Source organism: Hippoglossus stenolepis, chromosome 12 (genome assembly GCF_022539355.2).
Source record: "Hippoglossus stenolepis isolate QCI-W04-F060 chromosome 12, HSTE1.2, whole genome shotgun sequence".
NCBI classification, from domain to species: Eukaryota; Metazoa; Chordata; class Actinopteri; order Pleuronectiformes; family Pleuronectidae; genus Hippoglossus; species Hippoglossus stenolepis.
Genome location: NC_061494.1, coordinates 9,042,790 through 9,068,617, shown reverse-complemented (window position 1 = coordinate 9,068,617; position 25,828 = coordinate 9,042,790). Strand labels below are relative to the sequence as shown.

The 25,828-nt window shown below is 43.2% G+C and overlaps 1 protein-coding gene across 1 annotated transcript; it reads right to left on the bottom strand.

Moving 5' to 3' along the window:
• Nucleotides 1-543: 543 nt before the first annotated feature.
• On the bottom strand, nucleotides 544-22,454 carry sptlc3 (serine palmitoyltransferase, long chain base subunit 3). Its single transcript, XM_035173386.2, has 12 exons — nucleotides 22,125-22,454; nucleotides 18,741-18,932; nucleotides 17,007-17,161; nucleotides 15,863-16,011; nucleotides 12,191-12,315; nucleotides 10,239-10,332; nucleotides 8,125-8,230; nucleotides 6,648-6,867; nucleotides 4,152-4,278; nucleotides 2,195-2,330; nucleotides 1,024-1,153; nucleotides 544-931 (listed from the first exon to the last, which is right to left on the bottom strand). The coding sequence occupies exons 1-12, from the start codon at nucleotides 22,251-22,253 to the stop codon at nucleotides 818-820; spliced, it is 1,677 nt and encodes a 558-aa protein (XP_035029277.1). The 5' UTR covers nucleotides 22,254-22,454; the 3' UTR covers nucleotides 544-817.
• Between the last annotated feature and the right edge of the window lie 3,374 nt (nucleotides 22,455-25,828).

Sequence of the window (25,828 nt, the reverse complement as noted above, 5' to 3'; positions counted from 1 at the left end):
GGAACGCAGTAAAGGCATCTTCGTCATTTTTTGTAAATAATCACGTGCCGGGAATGTACACTATTCCACGAGGGAAGGGTCGGGACTTTCTGAAGTCTGTCATTTGGATAATTTATCATCCTTCCTATTCCAAAACACATAAAGGAAGTTTACATGTGTGGTATTTAGGTATTTAAAATTTGAGCAATGCAGTCGTAGACCAGAGGAGAACTACACATGCCTCTTTTATTACTACTTCATGCTGAGGAAGTAAATGGGATCCTTACTTCTCAGTTCTTTGAGAATGTGCATCACTCTCTAATAATAACAAACAGCTTTTCTTTTTAAAGATATGGTGCCAGATAAAAATTTCATGAGAAACAAAAAATGCCTCCACCAAAAAAGATTTCAACGACTAAATAAAGACAATATCAACAACTGATGTAAACATTTAAAAACTGTTTCCAAACGTGCAGAGGAACTGAACTCCTGAACTGAAGAAACTTTGTCTCAATATAAAAAAAGATAAACAAGTTCTGAGAAAAATACAGCAGTTCTTTGAAATTCATTGAAATAAATTCATTTATGTATTCACAAATCAACGCATTCAGAAATAAAGCATCTAAAGAGTTCATATAGTTTTTTGGGAAGCATAAATATGTGTCCTGTTAAATCACAATCTTTTACAAACATTTCCAAACGCAGATGCCAAACATTTGGCCCCTTTTCCTGCGGCGAGCCGCGGGTGTTGCCGGCTGCGTGCGTTTAAGGGTCTGCTGTGGCGTGGACACTTAAGACTTCGTTTTGACACTGTGGAGCGAAGGTGTCAAGGGTCACATCAGCTGTCCAGCTCAAAGTCTGGCCTGTCGCAGAGGCCGGGCCGGGAGGAATATTTCCGCCGTGAGAACTTGAGACAGAGGCCGTCTCCCACCTCGTTCAGATGGTGCAGCACCTGAGGAGAAGGAGAAAAGTGTAGGTTTGATTCAAAACATATACTCACTGAAGCGTCACAACATATACTCACTAAAGCCACTAAAGCTGTACCTGGTCCAGCATTGCTCTGGTGTGTGATGCAGACAAACAGAAGCGAGCTCGGGCCTCTGTGATCGGTGTGGCTGGGAAACCTACAACCACTACGCCAATTTTCCTCTCCAGCATTTCTCGAGCGAAAGCCCTGTTCAGAAACAAAAATGAAAAAAAAAAAACACGTTCTGTTTATATGTTATCTAGTACACAAATATACTGGATTCAATTAAAGGAAATACAGTCCCCTGTAGTATCGTTAAGACTATATTCCCTGAAATTACTTCATTAAAGTATCCTGGACTTGAAAAAATTCATCTGCACGAACCACGATGCAAAGTGCAACTGACCAGAAAACTATTCCAACAACTTATGTTACATTTCTGAGGTTTGAAGCCTCCAAAATGTGCAGAGACCACACGAGCCACCTCGGAGTGATTGAGCATTCACCGCTTCTCCTCATCACATTGAACCTCATTAAGAATTCTGCGCATTCTTCAAAATCCATAATCATGTGGTCGTGATGTGCGGCGCGAGTGACCTGTGATAATTTCTGCAAAGCACGATAAATAAAACATAAACATAACTATCAATTCTCTGAGGTTTAGGCAGTGACATCCGTGATGCCTTCTACGTCACTGAGGCCGAGCAAAGAATGAGTCCTGGCTCTGTGGCCAAGCCGACAGTTCGGAGAGGTCAAGCTGAACACTGTGTTCTGAAAAGTACAGTTTTGTATATTCCAACACACATGAATACTGATGTGTATGTTTGTTATATAAAACCAGAAGCTACTTTGGCGGTGAAATATATATTCGTAGCTTCTGATTGTGGTGGTTACTGGGCTGAATCGGCCACGTCATGGATATCAATGGTGACCGGCTTTGAAAGACACTTTATACCCAATTGATTAGACCTGAGTGGCTCTAACAATCCCAGGTTGTAACTGATCAATACCTGATGTTGCCTCCTAAGTGGTTACAGATCTCCACTAGTGATTAATGGAAACGTTAGTGTGTAAGATGGCAGCCGCCCAAATGGCTCCGACACACAGTGATCTGACCTGAAATCACTCGTTACAACAACTTATGAAGTGAATATTTATGGATATTGATTGATTATACACTATAAATATTCTGATTACCTCAAACTCTTGAACTCTAAGTGCTTTCAGTGAGAGTTTGAATGTGCTTACACCACTTTGCCTGGCATGTAGAGCAGGATCGGAACCACAGGCGAGTCATCATCGCCGTAGATGATGAAGCCCATCTCCTTCAGTCTGGCCCTGAAGTATCTGGTGTTCTCTGCCAGCTGGCGGACCCGTTTAATGCCTGCGATGAACAAAAAGGAAAAGAGAAAGCACCAGATGTACATGAGTAAAGCACCGACTCACTGCTGTTTCCCCTCATTCTCCCGCTGTCCCCTGCATGGAGGGACGTCACCTGCCAGTAGCAGCTAATGCAGTGTGAGGTGTTATTTGTGTTTGCCTGCTCCATCTGGGCCGTTCCAGCCTCCACTGTGAACTTGCTCGAGATTAAAACTCGGCTGCACCGGCAGATGGTTGGGTTTTGTCAGAGTGACTGGTAAATGCAAAATGCACGGTGCCAAATCGAGGGTTTACACATGGATTTCGCACAAAATGAGTGACTGCGGCCCGTCAGTGGAGCGCAGCCCTGACTGAAACCGAAAACGAATAATGCTTTACGCATCTCATGTATTACAGATATTGTAAACACACCAGAAAACAAATCAAAGTCAGCAGAGTCGGTCTGTTGTGCTAAACCCCTGTGTTCCCTCGCAATGAGAATCGATGGGGAACCTGGTTATACCGCGGCTACGGCAGAGCTTGGCACCGCGCAGCCTTGGAAGGCGGCTCTGTTTCCCTTTGATTACCTGGGAACAGGTTGGCAGTTCCTTCAAAGGGATGTAAGAGAGCAGTTTAAATCTCCTTATCGCAGCAGAGAGGGAGACAGAAATGAACCATAACATTCAGGCATCTGCCAAAAAGCACAGGCCCCCCATTTCGCAAATTATTCCTCTCTGCTAAAATAGAGAGCGAGGAGGTCAGAAACCTGCTGTCAGACACAAATCTCGTGAGTAGGTGAGAAGATGTCACAGGGTTTCTCCTAATCTCAGAGCAGTTGCCGTCGCGTTTCTTTTAAGATTAAGAGGGAACGGAGGAAAGAAGAGGAATTAAAAACCTCTCAGGCCTATCTGCGAACAGGATGATGTGACATTTCTAGTCACCGTGGCGCTGCCGCAGCGTTGTGATGGACGCTGGGGCCGATGTTTTGAAAGGCTGCACTGTTTGCTGCGCGCTCCCTCTCCTCCATCAGACAGGTCAAGACTGATTTTTCCACAACAGCTATTTCACTGGGCTACGTCAGATCCAAGGCATGTCTGGTTCAGAGCCAGACGAGAAAGTTACTCATCTCCGCGTGAAACTACAATCCACCTCAGCCATGAGACACCGGCTCCCCAGGTTTTGAGCCGCGAGAGGGATTAACCCATTCCAGGAACCGTGCGGCAGCTCGGGATTCATGTACGTCACACAATTTACAATTTCACCTATTCCTGTGTTATGGGGCACAGTTCCAGTCTCGTAGATTTTGGATAAGACGAACCAACATTGCTCTGAATAACACTCTGGCTACCACAGCTCCTTCCACAACTACAACTTCAATAACTCAAGAATTTGCTCTGGTGGTATCGCCACTAGTCCGGTAATGACTACTTCCCTGCCCTGGTGTCTGATGTCATTAAAGCAGAAACTTCTCAGAGGTACAGCGTTCCTCACAACACACACATGAGAATGATTTCCTCTCCGCTGGGGTCACGTGTGCTCAGGGACTGCATGCCCCCCCCTCCTCTCTCTCTACTGCTGCAGACCACTCTAATTGCTACCACATTTTCGGACCAAGCAGCTGTTTGTCTTTCCCTGCAGGTCTGGACTTACTCCTAACGTTAACATTGGTATTGTCCTCTGTATTTGGTTTGCTGTTCTTTCCATAAAGATTATATGAAGGTGTAAAAAATGTTATAAGCCAGACATAATATTTGAAAAATCAGGGCTCGACGGGTATGTGGATGGTGAGGCCGAGATTGGAGGCGACATTTACTTGATGGAGACCCAGTGTGGCTCGGATACTCACCCTCTGTGGTCCCGTCCTTTCCCATGATGCACTTCATGGCACGTATGATCTGCTCAGTGATGGGAGGGGACATGGCCGAGGCGTACACCGCACTGTGGGAGTGAGTGCGGAGGTAGTCCACCAGCTCCTGCAACACGGCAGAGTGTCACACAGATAATTAAAAGATTGTGCAGTTACTTGCACACACATTAACAGAAGCCTGTGGTCTTGCACTTTTCTTTTCCCACCACTAGAGAGCACTCATGTACAGTTAACACCTGAGAGTCAATTAAAGTACCTCAAGTCATCCTCCTTGGCATGGACTGTAAAATAGCTCTGGATCCTTTCCTGCTCTCCGCTCTGAAGGAGCCACTGCACTAATTTGAGAAAGAGCCGGTGCTGAAATGAGCCAGAATCAGGACTGTCATGCTCATTATTCCTAAATGTCAGCAGGAGATTAATTCTGCTCGTGGTTGTCAGGAGAAGAGCAGGATTTCAGGAAACCGATTCGGTCACGGGGTCCCAAGAGCATGTGTGTGTAAGTGGTCTGGGGTTGGGAGTGGGCCTGGAGCTGTGATGGGCTGCTGCGTGGTGGCCAGCGGGTGCAGGGTGATGACACGTAGCCGGAGATGCTGTCTGGTCACCATTTCCACTCTACTGCCATCTGTCCCCACTGGGCGGCGGCTGCGGCTTCCTCACACACATGACGGGAAGGGATCTTAGGGGAAATGCTCGAATGTAGGATAAGAACCCTGAAACAACCTGACATCTGTTTTTGTTTAAGGCGGGGGATTTTCACCGCTTTAGGGCCCTGCAGGATTTCGGTGAGACCAAGATAAACCAGTTAAGAGAACATGTCCGAAATCCATTTCACATCTCGTGGCGTGGAGTGACAGTTCAGTGTTTCCTCAGCCACAATGTGGCTGCGACACTGACGTGGCGATACATGTCCACAACGCCACAGAGCTGGGGCTGGGCCAGAGCAGCACACACACACACTTCCACACACGTGGTTCCACATTGGATGCATTTAATAACCTTTTCCAGTGCAATCCGAGCTTTAAGTAAAGGGTGAATTAATTACGTCTCCTTCATGCAAGGTTGCAGTGAATTAGAAGGAGCTTGGAGTGTAGTTACTGGGGTATTTATTTTTGGTGCTCTCATAAAATAGCTACAACATGACTGTTTTCCAGAAGCACATCTGCGGAGCGTTTTGTTGGTCAGCTCGAATCTACTTAATGTAAGATTTGGGGAATTCGCCACAACAACAAATGCATCAAATCTAAAGGCTTTCTCTCTCTTTTCCGGCCCGCTTCTTCCAGGAGTTTACTACAGCCAGCTGTCAGACCAGGCAGAGTGTTCATACTTCAAACATTATCATGCTTGTTAAAAGTCATCCCGTTAAATCTGGAGCGCAGTTCCGACGCCTGCCACAAGAAGGGGCTGGCCCTCTGCCAGCTTTACCTTCTTATTATGGCGGAGCAGGGCTGAGCCAACATGAGGCAGCAGCAGGAAGGGTCCCTCACTGGATACCTAATTCAAACAACATGGCCGTTTCCTCTGTTGCTTTCTAATCAACTGCCACAAAACCGATGTGGTTATGTACTAAAGTGTACTTTTTAATGGAGTAAAGAGGAATTACAAAGGCCCGGAGTCACATGGGAAACATTTGTCAGACAGATGAGAGCGACGAGAGAGGTGGGATGTCCCAAACCTCTTTAAAAAACAGACATGGGAATAATTGCGTATAATGTATTTTAACCTGCTTTGCCAGGTTTTTAAAAAAAGCATTTCAGAGAGTCAACTCAAGACTTCTGGAATTGTTTGATAGTGATTTCCCCGACCAATGTTTCTTTCAAATTTATCTTGACCCAATTTTGGTCCAGGAGGATTCATTTTCCATAGCAACCAACTAGTTCCCGACTGGTTTACTGCAGTGTGTTTACAAGTTCAGTCTTTTACAGGTGAGCTATGAACTGGTGATCCAGAGCGATGGGAAAACAGTGATGATAGATGTGTTGTGATTTCAGAAAAGCTGGGTGGTTGTCGTGTAACAAGGGAATTCACCACCTCTTCTATCACATTGTGCTATGACAGGACATGTAGCTGTTTCCTCTCAGAGTAGCCTGTGTGTTAAAATCTGTAAAAGTCGAGGATTTCCTTGTAAGCCAGCGGCCTTCATGCTGCAACTCCCCCTAATGGCGTTCTGCTGAAGGCCTTTAGTGCAGGTCACCTCCTCTCTCCGGAGGTCAGCCCCAACTAGTGCTCATCTACTCAAACGTCTTTTCACTCTATACTGCCGACTATAAAATATAACCAGAAAAGGCGTCCCCTGATAATAAATACAAATTATTTTCTCAGAACATATAAAGTGATACAATAAAAAAAACAAATGGAAATGTTTGGATGCATTCATAATGATAAAACCGTGATATACATGTATTAACTATCCTTTGCAAATGATGAATTGAAGTCAGATAAAGCTGAAAACAGAAAATCCAAAAGGGCCACAGAAACCTTTTTCCCCGCGATGTAGCCTCCTGCAGCCCCGAAGCTCTTGGTGAAGGTGCCCATCATAACGTCCACGTCCACTGGGTTCAGATCAAACAGCTCGGTCACGCCCCGGCCTGTCGGTCCCACTGCTCCGATGCTGTGGGCTTCGTCCAGGTACAGATACGCTTTATACTTCTTCTTCAGAGCGATGATCTCTGGTAGTCGCACCACTGAGCCTTCCATGCTAATGACAAGAGGATACACTTACAAAGGAACGACTAGGCACACACACACACACATATATATATATATATATATTTATATATTTCATCAGTTATACAACAAACTCTTATAATGACAAAGTTTAAAAGGAACAGAACGTGACCCCGACCTCACTTTATCCACGTAAGAGCATCTGTACTCCCGTTAATTCACATTACATAAATTGACAAGCCCCAATCTTCCAAGAATCTTTCTGCGGGCCTCTTTCACTTTACTCCCACGTCTCTTAAATGTCTTCCTCCCCACTGATGCAAGCCTTTTAAGGCTACAAATAGACAACCTCGGTGGGTAAATGGCCGGGGAACGGAGCAATCCCAGACCTGCTATCCTCGCTATGGCTGAGAACGTCTGCAGCCCAAATGACATAAGACAGGGGGTTTCACCAGGGCCGTTGTGGACATCAAAGCAGACCCAGGGTACAGCTAAAGCATGCTCACTCCTTATCCAGGCTTTTTGATGTTACCGGAACATGATAGATGGAGCATTAGTTCTTTCAGTGCCGTACTAATGTGCAATGCAGTGGTCTCTCAAATTACCAGCGGAACTTAGTGCATTAATAGCAACGGATGGCCATGTTTAAGGTTTTTCCTCTTTTATTAAAAAATACAGTTGGCAAAAAGCCCAGTGAATATGTCATGTTTTAGTTTAGAAGGCCTGAAACGTAAGGTGTGATCCAGAGAAAAGACGAGAGAAGAAAGGAGAAAAGAAAATGGCCGTGATAAACAGTAGGAGTTGGGGGTGTAGCCAAGTCAATCTCTGTGGCTTCATTTGGCCTTGATTTGGAGCTAATGAGCAGATGGAGAGGGTCACTAGGACTCGGGACAGCTCACTGCCGGGAGAGACACACACTACCTTTCTCCTCTCTCCAGTAATTAAACGGTACCCGGCCACACATGCTTACACACACACACACACACACACACACTCTCACACACTCTATTATTCAAGGGTGGAGAGGGACACAACGGAAAAATAGACCATTACAGGGACGACTAAACACGAGGCTGAACGCTCTCCTCGGGTTACAAATGAAGATTTCTTACCTGAGTTTGGCAACACTCAAAACCTCCTGGACGGCCGAACTAACAAAGAGTGATAGCTCAACTGGCCCGAGATATGTGTGTGTGTGTATGTGTGTGTGAGTGAGTGAGTGAGTGTCAGAGAGAGAGAGAGAGACAGTGAGAGACGATACAAATGTGTGTGTAGGTTGACAGCTGACCTATAGATGCCTTCCACCATGATGAGGATCTTCTTCCAAGGCCTGTGAGTCCGAGGCTGCCCTGAGCAAACCGCCTCTCTGAGCATCTTCTCCAGACTGTGCATGTCTGACACACACACACACACACACACACACACACACACACACACACACACACACACACACACACACACACACACACACACACACACACACACACACACACACACACACACACACACACACACACACACAAAGGAATTCAAGAATCGAATCTAAAAGAACTTCATGCACATTAACTCTTGAACTAGTAGTTTAGGTTTGTACTAAGAAATCATATGCAACTAAAGAATATATATATATATATTTAATATTAAATGTTACAATCTAAAAATCTAAGTATACAAGGAACACCAACTACGAGCAAACAACACTTAGTAAAGTACTAATTTCCACAGGGCAGGGCAGTTCAAAGAGTAAACAAGGCACTATTTTATCTGAGAGAAACACCTTCCACAAACTACACACAGGGAATAGCTGTGCACTCTGATGCTAATGGGCACCTGCAGAGGATTACTAACTGAGCTAAATATAGTTTGGGCCAAAGGTCTGCTCAGCAGAGTCTGCACGGTTGCTTAAGATTATAACTGAAATCTTGGCTTCAACAAAAAATTATTTCCCAGTGGCATTTAGAGTGGGTCACAGGAACGATCCCTTTGCACACCAGCAGATGGCAGTATTGAATAGCTTTAGCTAATAAGCAGCTGCAATCCAACCATTCCCAGCTGAGCAGCCGGTAAATCTGTCATAGCTAATAATCTGTCATAGCTGATTGATATCGCTGCCTCGACACAAAAACAGGTTTGCTTAAGAGGCGGGAGATGCTCTTCTGATAAAAAACACACCCAGAGCTCAGCAGAGCACCGCAAATCTAATGTTACCATCAGCAAGGAGGCAACTTGACAAGCAAAGGAACCCACGGTGGCTCGGTCTGTGTGTACAGACGAGAACGAGGGAAAGATTGTTCCACAGTTAAGCACTGATTTGAGATAAGACGCCGTGGTGAGGAGGAAGGACGATGTCATTATCCTATCTCTGCACTGACACTCTGCTTGCACAAAATGCTACTTGCTTAATAAGCAACGCATAACCTTCAAGGAAAATGTTGTCATTATATGAAAGAATGTAGAATGCAAACCTTCAAAAAGGAGTGTCCTTTATCAGAGAATAGTTTTCAACATAGCAGCCAGACAACATTCCAACTCTGTTAAATATATGCCTCTAGAAAAACCTAAAACATTTCATATTATAAAACAGAACTTTTAGAGGGACTCCACCACTAATCCTTGCTGCAGAAGCTACAATGTATTCAATGTTCCCACATCCTTTGTAGTGGTTAAGTTCACTGGAATAACCCTTTTAGCAAATATTGGCTTTGCACTAATCAAAGAGTGTCTGAGTGTGGAGGTACAGAGACAGGGAGGGGTCAACTGCTCAGGTGCCTGAGGGTTCTTTGCCTGTAGACGGGCCTCTGGGATCTGCTCAGAGGACCCATAACTGACTCTGCTTGTACCTGTCAGGACACATTTGCAGCCAGAGGACCGGCTCATTTGTCCTGTCTCCTGAAAGAGCAGGGAATGTTTCCTGTGCAAGCACAATGAATGCTGTATCTTTCATGCCTGATAATCCTCCCTTAGACTATAGTCAAAATATGTTATTTGATACTTCAATAGAGAACTGAAAGTTAAAGTAAGATGACGTTTTAATCTAAAAAAGAAAAAAAACTTGATGCCCTGCTGCCTTTGGATAAAACAGTCGTGACTGTAAACTGAACCCGTTTCATTAAAGCTTTTACATTTGCTGCTCTAAACACAGAATATTAAGTAGGTATTTCCTAAGGCAAAGACAGTTATGTGTTTCTCTCGGTGGCAACAGTTTGGAAGGAATAGAAGAAAAACTGAATATAGTGAACAGCAGTATAACAGAGAGAAAATCTAATTGAATCAACCGATAAACTCAGGATATTGAAGCGATAAAACATCACGGCTCTTATTTTTAATAACATAAACGATGCTGCGTATTGTTTATTTGTTAACCAGAAGCTTTGACTCTAATGAACCAGTTCGGAGACTTACTGTTGTGTTTGTACACCCGGATGGTCGCTCCTGACAATCTGGCCCCTAAGATGAGAGACGTGTGGTTGAGCTCATCGCTCAATATCAAACAACCCTGAAAAACCAGCAGAGAGAGAAAACTTTGTTCACACATCCTGGAGAAAGCTTTAACATTCATGCATCCTTGAAAATCATAATTTTTCTGGGGAACTCCACAACATTTCAGGCTAGTTGGCATTAATCTTCAATTATGGATATGAGGGTGAAATGTGAATAGGTAGTGTATGATGGTGTTTTGGATTTAAAGGTCTGCGTTTAATGAGAGGGCCAATTAGATTCTCCCATGGGTAAAAAAAAAAAGAGGGAGAAAATAATTGGCTTGTAAACAGTAAACACAAACATCAGTACTACAGTAAGGGCTTTTTTCACAGCTGACATTTCAACATGTAACAGGAGGAAGAACACAGATGCAAATAACACGAATGTTCTCTGAATTCCATTTAGCTGCTCGGTCATGTCCTGTTAGGACACTTGAACTTAACTTCAGACCTGGTATTAACATTTGTCCTGAGAGATCGGATAACAAGTGGAGCGTGTTAAATATGTGCTTCACAGCATCGGATCTCACTTCCGCGCTCTCTATGCAAATAAACCCGTACAACATTTCTGTTTGTGAAGACCGAATTCTGCGGAGTGGAGGTAACTTCATATATGGCTCAGGATAGATTTGCGTTCACAATAAGACTGTGGCTGTATACTTCCCAGACCACCTCCAATTGTGGTTTTAATGGATATCGGGACCGTTCAGATTGTAAGACCTGGGCGTTTCCTACAGTGACATATCAAAAAAGTGAAAAAGGCAGATGTGGATGAAAATCAGTGTGTGCGACCCATCCATACAATTTTATTTGTTTTCTAAATGTCTTTCCACAGATCTTTTGTCCTTGACCGTTTCCTTAATGTGCTGTATGCTAGTAGCTAATTATCTCTCAGCCCGTTCCCCTTGCCCCACCCCCATTCATGCTAATCCCTTCTGTGTAGATCCTCTATGTATGGAAATAGATGTATGTAATGCATATGTTAGTCATTTTTTTCTCCTCTCATGTCTGATGAAGTTTCAACCAAACACATCCCAATTTTCATAATGGAGAATATGGTGCCTCACATTCCATTCAAATCAGCATGCAAATGAATTCAGCAGTTCTGCGGAACATTAACATATTTAACACGCAAGCTCCGAGCATTTGAGTGCATTAGTTTGAATGAACCATTGTAGAGAGTATGTTGACACCGTCTCGGTGACAGATACCCTCGGTTTGGCCCGGGGTGCAGCTTGGCCCGGTCCCTGGTCTACCAGCAGCTGTCAGTCTGCCAGCGCAGCACGGCCTGTCCTGGAAAAGCCTGTCCCTGCAGGACAGAGTTGGCAGGATGGGCTGACCCCAGTCCCTGCAGGACTACTGTGGGGCGCTGTGGCCTGAGGGGGCTGCTGCACCTCTTGAGCTGCATAGATGACCCCATTCTTATCACTTAAACCATCAACCTCCCCTTCCTCCTGTCCAGTCCAATCACAGATATTCATGCTGCGTGTTGCCCCTGGTAACCTTTGGTTATCCGGCTGGTCTGCCGACAGGCCAGCGCATGGGTAATCATCCCCTTGAGTGTTGCTCTGAACAAGAACCTGCCCTTCCTTATCCATGTGTCTGAGAGCAGCTATGTGTGCCCAGAGCCTTGTCCTCTAGGCGACTGTAATGTTTAATTATGATTTTAATTAATGGGGGTGGATCAGGAGTTGTTTGTAGCCGAGTTTAGTCGACTGTTTTTCATTCATTAGGCCATGTCTAAGAAAAGGAACAAAGCTAAGCTAATTAGATTTACTTCTGCTGCACTGTGACAATTACACCCATATCTGGTAGATTTCCCACATACAGTTAAAGCCATTTGTTTTGTAAAAAAAAAAGAAGAAAACCACACACCTTGCCAACGAGTGCTGGAATGTTCATGGAGTTTGTGGCGAACCCCATCCCGAACGTCATGGAGGACTCGACTCCGAGGAAAGTGGCCACAAGTTTCTCCAAATCTTCGTGGATGCTCAGGTTACCTGCAAGACAGGGATCATAAAAGGATTACACACCCTGGGACAAGGTTGCCTTAACTGTTTATTTATCTGGTTGTCTTGCAGACCCTGGGCTTCGCTGGGTCCTTGTCATTCAATCACAAGTTTCGACAGAGATTAATGCCTCTTGATAAAAAAGCGAGACACCCCCAGACAAATACCTGGACCTCCAGCACGCACAGTGTCAGCGTCTCTCACTCTCTGAGGATTTTAGGGGTTTATAAAGATTTCCGAGGTGCGGTAAATTCGTAATTTGGTTCAACTACACTTTTTCATCTCAGGTAATATCAACGCTTGTCTTGTAAGGTGTAAAATGCTTTTGCAGCACATTTTGGGGCTGAGGCAGTTGGTTGTGTAACCCAACGTGACAGGTGCAGGGACCTGAATTCATTTAGTACATTTATCAGACTGTAATCTGACACCAGACATTGTGTTTTTCTATTTTGTGTAATAAAATGGGATTTTCAGGTAGCTCTGGTGGGCTTTCAGCGATGCCTTTTTGGTCCGCTGATAAAAAAGAAAGAAAAAAGAATTACTGTTAAAATTGTGCGCTTCAGAGCAGGACGCAGTGAAAGGTTCTCATATACTGCATTTTATTTTTGCTGGCTCTTGGCAATGTTATATATGGTAGAAATATACTATAACACATGGGTTCAATACACTTTAATATACTTTACCCTTATTTACAATACTATAGTAGAGGAGTTGTAAGTTACTGTAGCGTGGACTTGAACTTGCTCTAGAATTACATCTCATTAATGATGCAGCTAATAACTGCTAATGAGTGTACTAATAATACAATAAACTACCCCATTCATTCTTATTATTTCAGTGGCTGTTACTTTTAAGATACAACTGCAAAATTACAAAAGAAATACAGTAAATTGTCAGTAAGTACATCTATTTACGCACATTCATATCTAATACTTTTAAATCTGTGAGATGAAAACACATGATTTGAGACACCATCCTGATTGCAAATGAAAATGACTTGAGGTCTTGTGATGTAAATGAGGGAATCCTCATCAGACAATGAAACATGAATTTCATACACATGGGATTCTGCCTACCGTTGTAATCCTAATCAATGACAATCAGTCACTAAGCAATGACAGCTGACAGTTCAAACATACTGAATGCTTCAGCAGCAACAGGGAAAGTCGCATTGAGTGATGTGTTTGGAGCCGTAATGCAGTGAAGCAGCTTTGTCTGTATGGTGATTCCCCGTTCTGTGCTTTCCATCAGGCCCCGCGCCAAGTCCCATCGATTCATACATGTCCTCCACCACTCGCAGCCCCTGCTGGCCAGTGCAGTTGTTTTTTTAATCAGTCTGCACTGGCATTTCGCTCTCTCTTCATAGAGCATTGTACTTAGCCCTGGAATCACAGGCATGTGCCCAGCCTTCTTATTGATATGCTAACCTCATGTTGGCTGCCGTACGTCTGCATACTCTTCAGGTAAGAGAGAGCGGAGTCCTTCTTAGATCTCTTACTCTGCTTACATGAGTGTATGCATCTCATCAAGTGTGGTCACCTGTCCTCTGGATTCCCAAGGTCACCTTCCTGCCACCACAATCATCACGGCTTGTTGACGCGATAACTCAATAACTATTGCCGGGGTTGGAAAGACAATAAAGATAAGGAAAACCTCACAGCTCAAACTTATCAATATAATTGTAAATGTGTGACGGAGGGTTTTTATCAAAGCCTTTACAACATAACAAAAACAGGAGAGGAGCTAAGAGTTAATCATTAGACAAAAGCACCACATTCCTTTCCTTGTCATTTTTTACAAGGTTACTATGCTTGGCGGCTACACTTCTTTGTTATTTGTCATCGCCATTTGATTGTGTAATCATTTTCTAATTTACTGTTCTATTAATGATTGGAGGAAAGGTGGAAACAGGGAGCTATCTATTCATACAAACCCATGAATACTTGACATGTGTTTATTAACAAGGTGTTCCTTTCAGTGAACTTTGGATCTACTTACTCTTGCCCATTTATAATAAAAAAAAACTCAAATTACACTGGGAGAATGATTTATAAGTTTCCAGTCACTTTTGACCTTGATAAACTGAAATCTACAATAGGAAGATGTGAGCGGCAAATAGAAGACTTCGGTGTAAAATGGGATTTTTAAGTCCGATTTCTGTTTTGAATAAACGGGATTAAGTGCTGCTAAATAAAAAGGAAAGAACCTCCAGGAAATTTTGATTTTGAAGATTTCCACCCGATACAAATTGCTGTGTGTGAACTGAAACACTGGCGGTGATGGTGTCACCTCTACAACAGAGACACTTGGGTCTTTAATAATGAATGCTTAATAAGGTCTCCTGGGAGAAATGCTTGTTATTCCTTAACCCTCTTTGTGAGGCAGCTGAAACACAGATTGCAAACCCAGGGAAAAACAGTCCCATTTTGAAAGAGAAATAAACATATAAATAAATGAAACAAATGAATAATGGATGGTGTGGAGTGTAGTGGTGAGTGTGTGCGTGTTTGTGTGTGCGTGGTGGTGGTGGTGGTGGGGGGGGGGCCTTGACTTCTGACAAACAAACGTACAACTAATGATCACATGCCCTTTTAATTCCTCTGGTTTCCTCAGTTCTCGTCAAACTGCTGTTATCATGCAACACGCCGCTGCGACTCACCTCGAACTGAGCCTATGTGTCAGCTCACCTTCTGCTCGTCTGCACGCTGTAGATACCGGTGTCAGGAATAAATATACATTAAACTAAACATCACTGACAGCAAGGAGAGGAAGCACTTTTGTGGAGTTAACTTTTCCAAGTGTGGCCTGTTCAATAAGCTCCGTGACATCAACCCATCATTAGGTTTTGATAAAAAAAGCACAAAGCTGATTGCACTGCTGCCTGCACCACTGCTATGCTGCAGCATGAGATCCTGACATACACGACCACTTAAACACCATCAGAGGAAGGGTTGAAGTTCAGAGGATGAAACCACATTCAAAATTCATCTGAAGCCCGGGATCCCGCTGTCGGATCCTTGCTGTTCTAACACTTCCATCACACATATATTCGTTTTGCATCCTTCCAAATGTCCAGGGTGTTTCGTAATGTTGAATTCCACTATGATATCGTTTCCAGCACTTCTCAGCGTGGACCGGTACGTAATGATCTCAGCTTATGCCCAAACGGTACATAATTTAACAAAGGCTGAATTATTCATCTTGCATTGCAGCCACTGAAAGATAATTAAACATGTGGGCAGTATAATTCACAAGAAAAGATAATAAATGATGGCATCTGAGATGAGGGAGATGGAGTTTTATTTCCAGTTCGATACCCGGCCTTGTCAGTGTTACTGGGGCCTGCCAGAGACTTTTAAAAGAGATGCAGATGTAACAAATCAAAGCGCTGTCAGTTGAACTAAAAGGGGACGCCGCCGATGCGACTCACTTCAATTGTGAAGTGGACATCAAATGATTGCTCTTGTTGAAACTGGCTGTAGAGGACAAGTGCCACAAATGATATTTTTTCACGTGTATATTACAACACTGAACTCACCTATTTCCTTCCTTGTGCTGCAAACCCCGACCCCATACTGGCTTATTTTGTCTGCCACAGTTTTCAGAAAATCCTCATTGTTCTCAGCGAAACCGAGGTAGTTGTAGGAGCCCATGTTGATGGCGTTGTGTATAGTCCTGCCTGTGAACCTGCAAGCATGAACACATTTTAGGAATCAATCAGCCTTTCTATACGTACGCATACTGAAAATTACTTATGTAGATGCTCTAAAAAAAGTAAAAAAAATGTAATCAACATTCAATTAAATGTCACTGATCATTCTAAACTTGTAACTTCATCAGTGGAGCTCTGATCATAACAAGTGCATACATAACTAGAACTGCACTCAGTAGAATGGATACCTCTGCCAAGGCACAACAGTTCCCTTAAATTCAATCAAGCTGCACCAAATTTCACACACTCATTAGTTTGTTTCATCAAGATCTATTTATTATTCCCTTAGAAAACTGTGAAAAACGCCTTAACTCGCAAAGGTAAGGAAAGTGAAAAATGAATCCTGCATCCGCCTCCTGATCCATATCCGCACCAAACCTAAATGAGTTCTTCCCTGAGCCATACCATATCCTTCCAGCAAGTTTCCTGGAAATCCATTCAGTTCTTTTTGTGTAATTTTGCCAACAAACAACCAAAACCAACCAACACACAGACAGCAATCTGCTTGGCAGGGGTATCAATGTTTTCAAAGTAAACAGGAATGACGGCAAAGGCAGCCTGACTGACTGTCCCATTTCTAGTTTTTCCAGTCTTTAAACATCATTGAGCCTGTGATCCATGGTTACCGCTCTTTCCAGATTCATAATGTCCTTTCCCCTCGTTGTGGCTTTGTTTACATTCCTGTTTATAATACATTCACCTGACCCCGCTGAGTAGCACAGAGGAATCTAAACTGTGGTCCAGAAGCTCAGCTCTCACATACCCTTCCTAATAACAAATAAAAAAGGTCCTGTCTTCCTCTGTTACCTCATTGGAGAGGAGCTGGATCTGTCCAATTAAATCCAGAAGAGATATGATTGAATATAAAAAACATTTGCTGGCCTGTCTGAAGCTGGAAAAACAGTTAAGTTGAATTGTGTATATATATATATATGATTATGAGTGTATCATAGATACTCGATTACGGTACCTGAATGTCCAGTTGTAGTCATCAGACACCCTCTCCATCAGGTCAAAGACGGGTCCCGGCAGGCTGCACACTGGACGGTTCCAGTTGTCTCGTACCCTCATGTACAGGTTTCGATTGTAGAAGTTCTCAAAATCTTGATACAGCGGTACGAAATCCTGAAAGGAGAGAGAAACAACTTCACTAACTCGGATGTCACAGAGTGATGGATCACTAGAACTAGAATTCTGATCCCATTAGTCACACTACAAACCAGCCAAGACCTAGAACAAATCAAACAAACTCAAATAGATGTTGTGTTTAGATAAATTATCTCACCTCCTTGGTAACTATTGTCTTTAAAACTAAGTTGTAATGCGCATTCTTATTGTGCGGCATTGGATATATACTTCAATTTTTGACTATTGTCACACATTACTGTAAATTCCACTACATATTATGTACATAGTGTATATTACACATTATATCTGTACACCATTAAGAGAATAGTGCCTGTCTAGTTCCACAGATACTCCCGTCTCTCTTCGCAGTGCCCGAGGTCAGGTTATAGATAAAGGGCCAAGCAACAGTACATTGTTGTGTCTCCGCTCATTGACTTTCATATCTAACTCAGATGCTACAGACAGAGAGACACCAACTTCAACGCTTCAGCGAATTTCACCAGTGGCAAGACGCAAGTACACAATGTGATTTAGGAATGCATGCTTCAGGCTTAACTAACCAATAGGAATGTAAACACCTACATGTAACGAAGAGTGACAGCAATTCTAGCCATTCATGGATGTGCTGTTGGAATGGGTGACGAGGGAGATATACTGGGAGGCTGTGGGAGACATCTTCAGACTCGGGGGTGACAACTGCTCATATTACTCTGTTAGCGATTGTATATTGTTTCACCTTCTGGTCTCCTTGATGCATCGAGTCTACATTAAAATCTTCTGCAGAAGACATCAGCTGCTGCCTGAGTTCTCCTTTCACCAGCTTCCAGAAAACTTCCAGAACGCCCTCTAAGACCATAAACGTGCTCATTATATTGTGTCCACCTCTGCACTTCATCAAGGTAGGTGACTTCTGTATTTAACTTAGAATCATTCACGCCAATTCAGCTGTTGCCTTGGTAGGAGAGTTGGATCAAAGGAACTGTAGCTCTTACAATTACTGTGTATTTTTCAATAAAACCTCAAGAAGATATCACACTAATCTCGTATTAGTCTGCAGACAGACATACAGTACTAACTTATCAAAATAATGACAGAACATTGCGATAACGTTGCTGTTTTCACAGTTTAAGCTTTTTTTTCCCAATATGAGTTGCACAAAACAAAAACAATTAACAACGAAGTGATCTTAACTGCAATTTTTTAAAAAAAGAAATAAAATCTATGGCAACGCAGCTCTTATGTGGCAGTGTCTGGCCTTATTTAGAATCTAAAGCACAGTAACAAAGAAGGAAGTTGAATCCTCTGAGATTTAATTAGGTCCTCAACAGATATTCTCTGTGGTGTCCTGTCTCACCCATGGCAACATTCTAGTGCAGAAGAACACAAAGAAAGAAGGCACAGGGAGAGCTTAGGAGCAGAAATGGAAATAATTAGGGGAAAACAAAATGTGTTAACACCCAAGGCAAGCATGCTCTTCTCCCCCAGCTGCATATGTGCGTGTGCAGTATGTGTGCACGCCCCCAAAAAATGCCTGACAATATGCGTATGTTTGTGCTGATTGCTGAGTTTCACCCACCTTCTGTTCCTCTCTTTCCTGAGCTTGGTGGCACTTCTCTAAGCCCACAGCTCTGAGGAAATCTCGGAAGTAGCCAAACAGGGTGACGATGCCAAAGCCCAGGTATGTCATGACAGCCACGTACATGGGTGCCTGTTCAAAGGGTTCCTGCCTGTGCTGCCTGGAGGCAACACCAGTCCGGGGGCCATTTTTCTGTACAAGAGGGAAAAAGAAAATCTGTCTTACATTGCAGATGACGAAAACAAGAGAAAACAATGCTGTCTGAATAAAGGCAAGGGGTTTTAGTTTACACACCAATTAACCTGAATAAGAAGGAGACAGAAAGTGGCCTGCTGGTGGACTTCAGAAGTCACTAACACATATTATTCAACACTAAAGCAAGAAAGTCTGGAGGACTATCCACAGTAAATAGCATTTTACATTGTAAACACTTGAAAATTAATGAATATTTACATTGAGGGGTAATTTTAAGTGAATAAACCAACGTAACTAATCCCTCTGTACCTGAGAAAATCCAGTTCGTGCTTGAAACTTATTTTTTGTCTTTGGGAAGCAGAGATCTCATAGAAAATGCCACGAGCATCATATTACAATGGTAAAATGGCCAGTTCCATTGTTAAGTACTTTCTATTGTGAAAGGACTAAATGTCTTTGAGCAACCTCTGGCTAACATTACTGTAGTGGCTATTTGTCCAAAAGATGTTTCTGTCAAAATAAACTTAACAAAAGGCCACTGAGCCACCAGTCTAGTTGGGTTGTACTCAGGCAATTACAGAAGTCCATTGTCCACGCTGAATTCACGGTTGGGTAGATTTATTTCCCGTTAGAAAACAAAGACATGTGCTTCTCCTCATGCTCCGGTAAAAAAAACATTTCCCTTCCTGGTGCTTCCCCTCATCAACACACCTGCTACCTTTATTGTGAAACCTACCTGGTCTAGTGCTTAGTGAATAAACTCATATTCTCAAAAGTTTGTCTCATGTTTTTAAGCTTGACTGAATTTTCTTTTCTTCGATGTTGGATAGAGAGAAACTCTGGTTCATAAATGTTCGCCCGGAAATCATCCCCTCTCATTCCCCTGGATGATTCATCAGCTGGATTCTCCTTAGAACCAATATATCTCCATTGTTCAACATCAGTTGCTTCTCTTATGACAGCTGTTCTATTTGCAACAAATGTGTGGAAACGCCTGGTTTCATTATTTCCAAAGTTCCTCTTCAGGCTCATCAGGCGCTGCTCCCCAATACAGCGGTTGTTTGGTAAGATGGAATTTGTGTCTGAAAGCAAAGTCAAGGCAGTAATGGCCATCTTTCAGCACTGCTAAGCTGTCAGCAATATTCAGAAACTCTTCTCTTGACGACCTCTAGCTGAATTCATGGTTATATTGATTAACCAGCATTTCACCTATGTTTGCAATGGAAATTTGATTGGTAGTTACAGCTTAACAGCCAGTTTGTTTCCTGCTGTTGTTTCCATCGCGAAGTGGACCATTAAGAACCCATCCCACTTTGGTTCTCACCGCATAGGGTCCACCTCCCTGGATATTAACCAGCTCCCACGGTTCCATCTCTTTTGATGGGTTTGTTCCTATGAGCAAGTCAATGTCAGAGTCAATTTCATGGAGTTCAGTCCCTCAAATATGGCCATTGATCAACATCTTCTTGCATGAGAACATGACTGTCCACACTCTTTTCTTGACCCATTGTTCGTAGCAGAATGTGGGTTCTTCGTCCACTCGCATTCAACCGTTGCGCCAGACTATTTGTGCAAAACGTACCAGAACTGCAAGGGTCAAAAAAAGCATAGGTTTGCAATAACTGGTCACCCTTTTGACTTTTCTCTTTGACTGGGACAATTGAAAAGATGCAGTGGTCCTCACAACCGGCCCCAAAATGGCCACATGTCTGTGTTGCAGCAGTTGCAGTGCTCACCGCTGATTTAGCTGGCTGTTCTGGGGATGTTCCTTTATCCTGATGCACAATATGGAGAATTCCCAGATGCTTTTGGCTACATTGGTGGCATAACTGCTCCCTTTGTGCCCTTTTGTTTCCTTTATTTGCTTTGGCGTGAAACCTTTGTTTGAGGTTACAAGTTGTGTATCATAAATGTTGCCAAACAGGGGATCTGATACAATCTTGACTTGTTTTTTAATAAATCTGACGAGGTCGGAAAACATGGCCGTCTGCCCTCGGCGCTCTTGCAGATCACAGGCAGAGCTTCTCAAATGTTCTCGAAGCCTGAAGGGCAACTTCAGCACAATGTTTCTCATGTTTGATTGCTTGTCCAATTCCTTCATGTACATGATTTGTTCTGTTGCATTGCAGCATCCACCATGACACTTGTGATAGCCATGTTTGTTTGGTTAATGAACCGGTTGGTGCTGTAGACTGACTTATTGTTTACTTTGTACTAAGACTTGTACCTTTTGAGCTGCGGTGAGTGTTATTGCAAGTAGCTGTCAGGGCTTTAAAAAAAAAATGTCACCATTTAAATGTCCCTTTCAAAGACTAGCATTCTAACAGTTAGCTGTGTACTTACTAAATCTAATTAAAAAAAACTTGGTCATTGAATTGTTGTTGCCTGAAGTGTGGAACGGGGTCAACATGGAGAAAACTCACCCACTATTTTTTTTATCATATTATTTGAGTAAATATCCGCCTCATTTGCTTATAATAAATAAACCCATCGCATGTTTCAGAAATTAAATGCTGGATTGACTGAAGTAGCTACAGGTTGCATTTTATCACAGCTAGTAAATATTATAAAAGGTCCATTTAACGATCAAATGAATCTGTTCGTGGTTGGACCAGCTAACCAGCTAACCAGCTAGTCCAACCACCTAGCTGTGCACAGGCTACATTCTACAGACATTTTCAAAACAAAAGCACAGAGGCACCGCACCTTCCTCACCTCGGTGGCCTGAAGGCAGAGATAACTTAGAGGAAGTATATCAGGGCGGGTCCTCGGCGATTTATTCGTTACCGGTGTTCACGTCGATGTGCTCTGGGTAAATTACCCAAACCTCTTCTAAAAAGGGTGACGACATCTTCCACTTTGTGTTGTTAGCATTTATAATTTAGGGGTTTGCCTCATAGCAACCTGCCAACCTGCCAACCTGGCAGCGGAGGTGTGGGAGATTATAAAACACATGTATTACGCGGCAGGTTTGGCAGTGAGGGTTGTGTTCACCTGAACGGTTTTCATTCAAAATAAAAGTGGTTTAAAAGTGGTGAAATACCTGAGAGCAGGAACCGGAAAGAAGCGTGCGCCCACACAAACACACATACACTCACTCTCCCTCTCTCTCTCTCTCTCTCTCTGTCACACACACACACGCTCACAATGAGTTTGTAAATAAATCCGGCCGCTCGCTGGCAGACCCACCTCTCCGTTGCAGTGACAGACGCTCCTCTTCACATCCTCGCTCCTCAGTCCATTACAGTTGAGAAGTGTGTGTGAGTTCCCGCTCGCAGCAGCAGCACCAGCAGCACTAGCAGCAGCGGCTCTTGCCATGTTCCTGGAAGCGGAGCAGCGACAACCTGCTCCGTGTGTGTGTGTGTGTGTGTCTGGGTGTCAGGTGAAGCGCGTGTGTCCTGCGCTGAGCTTGACAGGTGACTTCCTCCTTCTTCTGCTGCGGCGGCGGCTTCGCCCGCAGCCTCTCAGTCAACGACAGTTCAAGGGAAAGTCACACTTCACTGTTTCGATATCGTGTAAATGGGCCAACTTCCTCTGCTTGTTGACCCCCCCATGTGAAACTTTAGAGCACAGGGAAACGATCCACTTCACTTTTACTGTGCATCTACTCTCAGCCTTAAAATATCATATGTTTTGATGTAATATATATATATATTTTTTACATTTAGTCTTTCTGATTTTCATCATTTTACTTTAACTCAAGTACTGTGCTTTTCTAAAGTGGTTTATTTTCAATTGAATGCTTTTTTTTGTAACTTCCTCCTCACTTCTTCACAGGCAGATTCTCAGACACCTTTTGTCACTTGTCGCTCACTCATTACGATCTTGTTTAACATTAAAAAACTGAGTTGATGAAATCTGATGCACAGTCGGGGGTTGAAACAGATACACCTCAGAATCAATGCATCACTGTCAACAACCCTGTTAAAGGATAACATGCCAATCACAGGAGCTAGTTTCTTGCAAATATGACTTTTAATACCTAAAATATTTGTTTTTGATAAAACTTGAGTGTGTGTACTTAATACTGCTACTAATATATACACCAGTTGGAGAGTGTAAAAAAACACCTATTGCACTCATGATTTGATTGCAGACATAATCTAATCTTATGTTAGATATGGTTAGTCCACCAGGGATACATTAGCAGTGTACGTCGTTTCGTGCCGTGCATTTACCAGCAGTGTGCATGGTTTGATTCCTGAAGTAATCTGATTACAAATTAATACTGAAAATCAGTTACATTCAAATGGCATTTAGATTACATTATTTAAACAAAAGTAATTGAAGAGCTGAACACTGTGATCTATAATTTGATTTAATCTACTTGTCTTGCTCTTGATGTTGAACTTTGTTTTTTGGCACACACAGGTCGGAGGTCAGGCTCAGCTACCACCTGGAGCTGAGGAGGTGTCAGTATCTGGCTGAGGGAATCCTGAGAACTAACGTGGGGGCTTGAACTCATGTTCACTGTGCTGAACTGCTGTCCCAGATTCACAGTGAGTTAAAAAAGAGAAAGATGTCTACACATGCATGCGGCCCAATAGGTTACGTTTATTGTTCCAGCTTTAAGCAGTGATGTGTGAGAGTCCCTCTATGTACACACCGTGGCCGTGTATCTGCCAGGCACAGACACACTCCTGGTTTAGAGCACAAAAGCGCGCACAGTGTGCAGTAGTAGTATTAAGTCCTTCTAGTTGATGATTTACCCAAGCGCCATAAATGAGGTACTGTTAATGGCACAGGTTAAGTCAGCTGTAAACTTACTTCTGTATGCCGGCTGCTGACAATTTGGCGTCTGCTGCATTGTTCACATTTCCCCCTCTCGGCAAACACAAAGATGTTGTGCGTTTGTAAAAAGGTCAACGCCTGCTCATTGGTCTTGTGGTGCACTTAGTTTGTGGTTGCAGAGCAAATCAGAGAAGGCAAGGTGTTGTTTCAATGTAAATCGTTTTTTTTTATTGGCTTTGGCCTATTCCTGTTTTGGAGAGCTTGTCTCTTGGTGGGCGTGCACTAATGGAATAAGCCAAATGTGAATATTGCAGGGAAGTTGAAGTTCGGAATGCGAGTGCATGTCTGAACACAATGCTGTGAGTTTAGGGGATGTTTTGGAGGACAGCATCTGTTATATCAGGGTCGGTGAACATGTTTCTTAGTAAGTGTCATTTGAAATTAAGATCCTCGAAAGGCCATTCTAAGTTATCGAACTTGTATGGTTGGTGAGGTGTCTGACGTCAGATGGTAGGGATGATGATGATACTACTTACTGGTTTTACCGGTTTGGATCACTCAGTCTTTAGCAGGTGTGGTTGGAGGAGTCACTTCTGAGAGGAACTGCCCAAACCAGTAGGTTGTTCCAAACAGAGATGCAAACTACAGTGCACGTCTCCTCTGGATGTCTTTAGAACTCAAGCAGAATGAGATTGTTGTGCCTAACTCCGAGCTCATCATTACATCAGTTGCCTCCACAAATATGTTCAATACCTTTTGTTTATTTTTCATAAACACAATCCTCTTGCTAAATGCCTGAAGGAATTTTGCAAACTCGCCAGCATTTTCAGATGTCATAGCAACTCTTTTGTTCTCCCCCCCCCCCCTCTCTCTTGTTGCACTTGCCACAGCTTGCTTGGCTTTGCAAAGACAGCGATTCCTCCCTCGAACCCTGAAAAAGAGATTTCTTGCCGTGTCCTTCAATGTTTTTTTTCAATATCTTGCGCCATATCATTAAACTGCTCAGCTGTAGCTCTTCTGAGACAAACCGACAATTCGGAACAATTGTACTTTGTCCACTTCAATCGGCTCCGCAGAAGCAACCAGGCTCGATCTGAATGAAGTTTCATCATTAACTCTCACCACAAAACGCTCCTGTGCACCTCTGTCTCTTTCCGAATGAGATCTTATTAAAGCTGCCACCCAAACTTCACAGAACAGCATTATTAACTTTATCTAAATTTCACCACAGAGCGTTAACCTTATCTAAGAGTATTTGTCCTTGCAGCTCATCCAGTTTAGCCCCTTGTGTCCAGCTGCAATGACACTGAAGAGCAGACTTTTTTTATCACTGCCAGTGCAGCAAATCCTGTAAACTTGGCACCGTAGGTTTTACGTCAACAAAAAACAAATCTGTTCTTTTTCTCTTGGAAAGCACAAGATTCCACATCTACTTTTTTTCTTTTAAATTCCTTTTCTTATCTGTGGTGATATTAACCGATACATGCACGTTACATTTAGGTTCACCCCGACCGTGACCTGCTTTTGTATTTAATATGAATTGTCTCTTTGACCACATCTGGCTCAATAGCTGTACTTTCCTCACTATATATAGTGTGTACTTACTCTCGGTTTGGCTGATCTGCTGCTCCATGTGCGCATTTGATTGAAGAACTGCAATGTGGGACATTTTACAACCCGTCTGTTATCTTCCGTCTCCGTGTCATTTTAACACAAATCATTCATCACTATAGGTGCGAGACTATCCCTCACAACCATTCACCGTTTGACAGACATCATTTCCTCCTTACCCAGCCCACCAGAATCGGAAATTGTGCTGTCTCTTTGACATGTGTCTAGAGGTCTTAAGTCTTCATTTAAATTGCAAAGCTGGTAGAATCAGGCCTTCTTTGAATGCATTGTGTGATGTTTTGGCTGAAAACACTCGGGCCCTGTGGGATGACACATGTCATCTGACATCACTTCAGAGCTGCCTTCGCTTCACACTAACTGATGAGGGTTGGTGTTGTCTAATAACTCAAAACCCTTGTCAGAGAGGGAGGGGGAGCTCAGGCTGACACTTGCACGAGGGTAACCTAGGAAGGCTGACAGACGAGTGCGGGGAGATCACGTGTGGAGAGAGACAGAGAGAAAACGACGCATCGTGAATGTGGAATAGTCGG

Excerpts from the sequence above, each read along its gene's own strand:
- sptlc3 (XM_035173386.2), bottom strand. The coding sequence starts at position 22,253 with ATGGCAAGAGCCGCTGCTGCTAGTGCTGCTGGTGCTGCTGCTGCGAGC. Across the intron at positions 12,316-15,862 it reads CAGCACAAGGAAGGAAATAG|GTAACCTGAGCATCCACGAA; the intron begins GTGAGTTCAGTG and ends CCTGTCTTGCAG. Across the intron at positions 1,154-2,194 it reads TACATGCCAGGCAAAGTGGT|GGCTTTCGCTCGAGAAATGC; the intron begins GTAAGCACATTC and ends GTTTCTGAACAG.